Source organism: Frankliniella occidentalis, unplaced genomic scaffold (genome assembly GCF_000697945.3).
Source record: "Frankliniella occidentalis isolate FOCC.00 unplaced genomic scaffold, Focc_3.1 Scaffold617, whole genome shotgun sequence".
Classification (NCBI taxonomy): domain Eukaryota; kingdom Metazoa; phylum Arthropoda; class Insecta; order Thysanoptera; family Thripidae; genus Frankliniella; species Frankliniella occidentalis.
In genome coordinates, this window is record NW_026267733.1 from 24,604 (window position 1) to 32,356 (window position 7,753).

At 54.1% G+C, this 7,753-nt stretch overlaps 2 protein-coding genes across 3 annotated transcripts; one reads left to right on the forward strand and one right to left on the reverse strand.

Annotated features, from left to right (window-relative positions):
* Window positions 1–1,186: 1,186 nt before the first annotated feature.
* LOC113208543 (motor neuron and pancreas homeobox protein 1-like) lies at window positions 1,187–7,114 on the forward strand. The gene is made up of 5 exons (XM_052275422.1): window positions 1,187–1,798; window positions 2,795–3,243; window positions 3,718–3,957; window positions 6,069–6,172; window positions 6,599–7,114. Exons 1-5 carry the CDS (start codon window positions 1,425–1,427, stop codon window positions 7,049–7,051), a joined length of 1,620 nt encoding a protein of 539 aa, XP_052131382.1. The 5' UTR covers window positions 1,187–1,424; the 3' UTR covers window positions 7,052–7,114.
* LOC127751625 (uncharacterized) lies at window positions 4,071–5,572 on the reverse strand. Of its 2 annotated transcripts, none has more exons than XM_052275423.1 (4): window positions 5,329–5,572; window positions 5,041–5,214; window positions 4,764–4,928; window positions 4,071–4,542 (listed from the first exon to the last, which is right to left on the reverse strand). In XM_052275423.1, exons 1-4 carry the CDS (start codon window positions 5,506–5,508, stop codon window positions 4,384–4,386), a joined length of 678 nt encoding a protein of 225 aa, XP_052131383.1. In that variant the 5' UTR covers window positions 5,509–5,572; the 3' UTR covers window positions 4,071–4,383. The 2 variants fall into 2 exon arrangements, with proteins under 2 accessions (XP_052131383.1, XP_052131384.1); XM_052275424.1 differs by having other exon boundaries at window positions 4,790–4,928; window positions 5,329–5,564.
* Window positions 7,115–7,753: the final 639 nt, after the last annotated feature.

Genomic DNA, 7,753 nt, shown 5'->3' on the forward strand with positions numbered 1-7,753 from the left:
CTGTTTGCAGTCTGTTGCAATCTTGCAATTTGGTGGACTATCGGGGTAGACGAGGAGCGTCTGCATCTGCTAAAAAGATTCAGTCCGGGGCTTCATTTCGATTCCGGTAATCCTTAATGTAACTGAGGGGCTTCTATTTTTGTAGTGGTGGACCAGGCACAGTCGCAGGCATCGCAGGAAATCCAAACACGTATAGACTTATCTCGAAGGTAACACGAAAACTTGTCGTTGAGTCACTTTCGCACCCCCTCCCCTCCCCTCCCCTCTGTCTATTCCTCGCACCCTCTTTCTCTCGCTCTCTTCACTGACTCGCCTCTCCCGAAACACCTCACATATTCGGACGGCGCGCCTATAGCGCCAAGTCCCACACCACGAACATCACCGTGGCCGAGGCACGCGAAGGGGCAATCGGTCGCGCTAAGTGGAGTAAGGGCGCGAGCCTCTTTTTGTGCGTAGAGTGAGAGGGAGAGAGAGCGAGCGACGCAGAGCAGGCGAGAACATCCCCTGAGTGGAGTAGATTGCCCACTGTGCTGTCATTCTGCCAGGGGAAGACCCCCCCCCCCCCATTTTCCCTCTTTCCCCTTCCTCCTCTCTCGTTCTCTCTTTTTCCCTCACTCACTATTTCTCTCTCTTTCTCTACCCCCCTACCCCTCTTTCTCCCTCTCACCGCCCTCCTCCACCCAACCCCTCCATCAGACTGAGGTGGATAAAGTACCACTAACGCAAACCGTCTCGCTTGTCATAATTCATTGCTACGCTCGGAGAAGAGGGAGGCGAAGAGAAAGTGGGAGAGAGAGGGAGAGAGAGAGAGAGAGAGAGGGGGAGAGAGGGAGAGAGAGAGAGAGAGGGGGGGGGGATGCGATAGAGTGAGAGATAGCGAGAGAGGGAGGGGAGAGGAAGCGTGTGGAGGAGGCTTAACGCGGAGATAAAGGAGGAGTGGGAAGGTGTGAAATTTAGCACCTGATCGGTTCCCATTGGTCCAGCCAGCATGCGCGCTCACCGGCCCGGCCGCCCACCCACCCTTCTCCTCTCCTCCCCCTCCCCTCTCCCTCGCACTCCTCTTCCCCCTTGCCCCGGGCCAGCAAACAGGGCAATGATGCCGCCCTTAAAAACTATCAACACGGTACACAGGGCGGCGCGGGGCCGCCGGGGTCCCCGGGGTCCGGGGGGTGTCCGGGAGGCCGGGGCAGGGCGGCCAGTGCTCTGAGGCGCGCCCAGTCCGCGTCGCATCCTCCGGGCGGGACCGTCGTCTCCTCGCGCAGCGCGCCCACGCAGCAAAGAAGCGCGCCACTCTGGTCGCGGGGACCCGGCTCACCTCCGCGATGTGCGAGCCGAGAGAGTCCCGGTGACCACGGTCTCATTCAGCTCCTCGGCCGCGCCATGCCGGATGCGGTGGCGACATTTTGTACCCCGAGTCCGTGAGCATGATAGCCTCCCTACCTGCATCCGGCCGGCTGCTGCACGACGAAGGGGTGCACGATCTGGGCGATGACGTCCACGTGCACGAACTGCGGCCGACGCCCACGCCGTCACCGGCCGGGGAAGACGACGTCGACGTCGACGTGGAGCCCGGCGACGGAAAGATAGGAGGAAGAACCTCGCCGAGGGCGGCGAGCGGCGGGAGCCTTCTCCAGGTCAGCTCCACGACGAGGGAGCACGGAGGCCATCGCGTCCATGGAGTCCACGGGAGCACGCGCCGCGACGCGCGCGACAGGAGGCGCGCGCGGAGGTCGCCGACAGCCGTCATCTCCAGCACAAGCACCAGGAATCACTTCTCCATCGAAAGCATCCTCGGCAGGTAAGCGACGCGTCGCGGTGTGTTGTGGTATGTGGACGCTGAACTCTTTAGGGACGTTCTATCAGTGAAGGGCAAAAATCGAGACACTCAATTTTTGATTTTGACCAAATACTTTTTTTCTTTCTTGAAATGATGACAACTGATCAGAAAAAAATTGAAAAAAATTTGGCTCAAATGGTTGGTGAAATATACACAAAAAACTATCCAACTCAAAAGACGCGGCAATAAATTTTGTTGAAATATTTTTTTCCTGATTCAGTTTGACATTCTGGTTTTAAAAAACTTTGTCCCATCCTCTGGACTTATACGGTTTAAAAGCTAGCTCTCTCTGTAATAGTCTAATTTCTGAGTTTCCGCTAATTTACCTAATAAAATTTTTCCCAACATGTTTGCTAGTGGCTGCTCAGGTAAGGAAATTGTCACGGGGGTTGAACTCAATTATAGAAAGTATATTCTAACAGAAAAAAAGTATCGTCAGAAAAACCATAGCTAAAGTCAACCTCACAGGGTTTAACTTAATGATGACTTACACGTTACTTTGTACGATACTTTTTTTCTGTTAGAATATACTTTCTATAATTGAGTTCAACCCCCGTGACAATTTTCTTACCTGAGCAGCCACTAGCAAACATGTTGGGAAAAATTTTATTAGGTAAATTAGCGGAAACTCAGAAATTAGACTATTACAGAGAGAGCTAGCTTTTAAACCGTATAAGTCCAGAGGATGGGACAAAGTTTTTTAAAATCAGAATGTCAAACTGAATCAGGAAAAAAATATTTCAACAAAATTTATTGCCGCGTCTTCTGAGTTGGATGGTTTTTTGTGTATATTTCACCAACCATTTGAGCCAAATTTTTTTCAATTTTTTTCTGATCATTTGTCATCATTTCAAGAAAGAAAAAAAGTATTTGGTCAAAATCAAAAATTGAGTGTCTCGATTTTTGCCCTTCACTGATAGAACGTCCCTTTAGAGCCACCCTGGTCGCTGGTCACAGGAGGATGCGCACCCCAAGCCCGAGCTCGGGCGCCTCCGAGGAGTCCGGCACGGAGGTTGTCATGGACTCGGAGGACGACGCCACTTCCACGTCGAGGTCCACGCCGCGGCCGCGTACTCCGAACGGGTCGGCGTCGTCACCCCCGCTGTCCGCAGACAGGCTCGGTGACCACCGCGTCGACCTGTGGAGAGTGTTTCGCGTGGGCGAGGACGGCGACGGCGGGGCGACCCGGCCGGCGGCCGACCCGGTCCACGACCTGTCCGGGGCGCTCATCCGGATGCAGCACCTGCACGGGCTGCACGGGCTGCACGGGCTGTCCGCGCTGGCCGACCTCAGCGGGCTGGGGCTGTCGGCGGGGCTCCCGATGGGGCTGTCCCTGCCGGGCCTCGGTGGGCTCGGCCTGCTCGGGCCCACCAGGACACCGCCGTCCCCCGAGCACCGCGGCCAAGGTTTGTATACAGGATGAATGCGGCATCCAGAACATGATTTCGCCAAAGAAATTAAGTCGCCACTTTTACATTTGTACCGGGAGAATACGCGGCAGCCGGCGACAGCACTCGCCCTCCACGCCTGCACGTCAGTTAGGTCGTAGGCAACCCATTGAGCTGCCGCGTATTCTACCGGTTACCCAGTACAAAAGTTGGCAACTGTAAAAAAAAATCCTAGGGGAAAGTTACTTATAAAAAGGGCAAACATTAAAGACAGGCAAAATACAAAATGTTGTCATCTTTACTGCCTTAAAAGATGTAAAGTTGACGTCGCATTAAGGCATGTTACTGAGATTTTGGCCTTTTGGTGAATTACTGTCTTGTGGATATGGAACGAGTCGGTTGGATTTGAAATCAAACGCGCCATTTTCTGCGCGGCCCGCTCTTGTTCACGAATGGTTGGCTCACCGCCGTCTCTGATGCTCTCTCTCGCAGGCTCCGCCCCTCCGCCAGCGCCGGCCCGCGGCGCCGCCCCCAGCCCCGGGGGCCCCCGCGCCGGCTCGCCGCCCCCGCCGCCCACGCGACCCGCGCGCCCTGCTGCCAGCCACCCCGCGGTGCTGCCCGCCCTGCCGCTGCCCGCCCCCTTCCACTACCCCGCCTCGCTGCTGTACGGCGGCTGGCTGGCCGGGGGCCTGGGCGCCGCCAAGGGACCGCCGCCGCTCTTCGGCATCCAGGGTGAGTCAATGAGCAAGAAGGACTTTCTCCCCCCCTCAAAAAAAATAAATAAAATAAAAATAAAATTGCAAGAAATAGTAGAAAAACCAAAGGGGTAATCAATAAAAAAAATATTTAAAAATCAGAATTTTTTTAAATTTAGAGAACATTAGCAAAATTAGGTCAACCAAGACAAATCAAGGAAAAGTAAAAAAAATAGGCGTATGCTAGAATTTGTAGTGAAGGACCCAAACCCGCTGCCAAATATTTTGTTATCTGTAAACGGACACGAGAGCAGTGCGATGTTACAACATAGTTATCGTTCGGGGTATCGCTCTCGAACGTTAACGATCACCTACAGAAGTGGGACCTCAGACGATAAGTAGTATCAATGTAACGACAATGTTTCGACACTGTAGAAACATTTTTCACCACGGCGTTGTGGTGTTACTCGAGTTTAGGAGATATCACAAATTCCATCACCCAGCACGAGTATTGGTCGTCAGCTTTGCCAGTCGAGAGTCGGGACTTGTAGCGGCCATAAGGCATAACTGGGACTTTTGGAACGCTCCAGTCGATTGGAACATTGTTAGCCGCGTAAACTCCCTGTAAATAGAAGTGATCACAGATTTTACATTTATTCTCGCATTCGTAATATTTTGTGTTTGAAGCCTTACACAGTGAGGAATGATGTTTTGGCGATATCGATACATGGCATTGATATCGACAAAAAAATAAAATATTCATCACAGTGCATTCTTCACTATTGTACATAAGATATTTAGAAGGAAAAAACACACTCAGTCTTGATGTTTAAGTATACCTACAGGTTTCATTATGCATCCGCGATTACCTAATTGCTTCGCATAGACATTCTTGTAAAACCCAGGAAGATGGACTTTAAGATTCGTGCATGCCTTGTCTTTAAAAAAGACAACAAAGGCGTTTTCCTTCCATTGATTGTTTGACCAAATATCTAAAAATATTCTCATCTGTGATAATAAAGATCGGTCCATGTAATCGTGTCTCAATCCCACCATATCAGCATCGGCTAGGTTTTTAAGGTGTAGGTATAAGGCATTACCTCTAACGGCAATATCTTACCCATACGCTGTCATCAGTAGTTATATTTACAGACGTCACGTTACCAGTCAGTCGCTGCAATTCTTTTGGCGTACGTGGGTTGTAGTGAGAAGTGCGGAAAAACCATCTCCACGGCAACTGGCGATTGGGTGGTTCACACATGTAAAAGAGGTCGGCGTGAAGTATGTAAGGGCCCTAAACGTCGCCATGATCCACAGAGAATCAAAGAAAATTTTACACAGGCCCACCGACAAAGACCATTTTTTTTAAAATCGCCATTCAATAAGGGTACTTCCTATCCTAACGTACCGCGAAAGAGTTGATGGCTCTGCCGTCGACGCCTCGGCCGATGCCCGTCCGGCCGACGAGTGCCAGGATCAGGGCCGCGAGTACGAGTTGACATCCTGGCGCACCAGGAGGGTGGCGCCAGTAACTTTGGACCACGGGTGGTGGTGTAGGCGACCCGACCTCTGCGAGGCCCATCGCCATGTGCTGCTCGATGTCGCGCCATGGGCTCTCGCGGCGCTGACACGACGGCCATTCGTGCAAACACAAGAACGGCAGCAGGATACACGATTCGCATCGCGTGAAACGTTCGACACAGCAGGATGGCAGATCTGCAGGCACTAGCAAAAAATAAATAAAAACAAAAAACAAAATCGAGGTTTGGCATGATGCAAACTGATATTATTTTTAGAGGTAGTCGAGAGGAAAGAAAATTTAGACTTCACTTCGATGTTCGTTTGACAAATCCGTGTGTCCCTTGGGCCACCGCCTGCTGCAGTTCGCGGAACGCCCGCACCCACGCCATAACGACATAAAGGGTGTTTGCTTTGGCTGGCCCGGGCCGTGCGTCGTCCACCCACCTGGTTAGCGCCCGGGTGCGAAGCGGAACGGGGTGAAGTGCGCGGGTGGGCCGCCCGGGTGTATACAGTGCGGGCGGGTGTAACCAGCCCGGGGCAAGCCCGACGCGGGAAACGAGGAAAAAAGAAACGCCACTAAAAGTGTCGCCGTGTGTAGTACATGTGTGTGTGTGTTTGTGGTTGCAGCTCCCAAGCCGGCGGGACGGCGCTCCAGGAAGCCCGGGCTGGACCGCAAGCCCCGGCAGGCGTACAGCGCGCGGCAGCTGGAGCGGCTCGAGACGGAGTTCAAGGTGGGTCAACAGGAGGACAACCCGCAGCATGCTCCCAGTACGACAACCTACTCCAGTAGGGCGACACACTCCAGTAAGAGAGCATACTCCCATACGCCAGTACAACAGACTCCAGCAGGGCCGCATCGTACTCGACTCCCAGTAGTGAAGTATACTCCCAGTCAGAGAGTACTCCCAGTAGGCCAGTATACTCCCAGTAAGGAGAGTACTACCAGTAGGCCAGCATTCTCCAAAATAATTGTCATCAAAATGAGGTTAATTATACGGCTATTAATTTTTTTACGATATTCGTGATGAAGTGCTTGTTAAAAATCATGAACATGTAAGCCGTAATTTTCAAATTTTTATAAAAGTATTTTCTATATTAACGGTCCAGGGCAGTCTGACAATCTGGTGGTAATCCACGTGAACCCCGACACGTTGCAGGTGGACAAGTACCTGAGCGTGAGCAAACGAATGGAGCTGTCCAAGGCGCTGAGCCTGACCGAGGTCCAGATCAAGACCTGGTTCCAGAACCGGCGCACCAAGTGGAAGAAGCAGATGACGACCCGCTACAAGCTGGGCGCGCCGGCGCCCGCGCCGCCGCCGCACCAGCACCCCGTCAGCCGGCTGTTCCCCGGGCCGCCGCCGCCGCCTCCGGCCGCCGCGGGCGGGCCGCCTCCCGGGACGCACGCGAGCTACTTCCCGCCGCTGCCGCCGCCCCCGCTGCACCACATCAGCGCCGCGACGTACTACAGCAGCGTGGCGGCCGTCATGGCGGCCGGCGGGTACGCGGCCGCGCACGGCGTCGCCGGCGACGCGCCCGCCGACACCGCGGCCGACGCGGAGCAGCCCGGCGACGAGGAGGCGTCCTCCTCCACGGACGTGGTCTCGGTGTAGAGAAGGTGGAGGGAGGTCGGTGTACATTAATAAAAAGTGATGTGAGTTTCATGCGAGCAGCATGGCTGGAAAAAAAGAATTCAACGCACGTCGTCAATTTCTTTCCCCCTGTACGACGAGTGAGCTTCCAAAACCTCCAGAGATGTTCGGGATATTCGGATCGCACTGCGTGTCTTAAGGTGTTTTACGCGCCGTTAGAAACTGTTGAAAGGTGTGACGACCGGCCCTTTTCTTTCCTGGAATGGAAGACGCGCGCGGGGGGCGTCCCGGTCGCCGCGGCTGTAGGCAACCCAACCAGCGCGTGAGGCGTACGGGACGTGTGGTCCTGCCTGGAAGCTGGGACCGCGGGACAAGGCGGGGCGGGGCGGGGCGGGGTCGCGGGCTCCGCGTCTGACGTTCAGTACTGGTTGCAGCACACCGCACGATGCAGTCTGCAAATAGTGCGGAGCGCTGTTATTGGCAGTGGAGAGAGCTCCTCCGCTATTTGCACGCAGATCTCCGCACGCCCCAGGCTGGCGAAGCGGGTTAGCGCGAACTGTTTGTTTCGGTCGTTTGCAATGAGAAGTGTGCGACCCATATCGCCCGTGTGTTGTGTGTGAGGAGGGGGGGGGGGCGAGCACAACTGACAGCAACTGACGGCAACTGACAGCGCTGACACCCAGAAGAACCGAACGGACACAGGCGTAAGGACGGGGAGAGGGA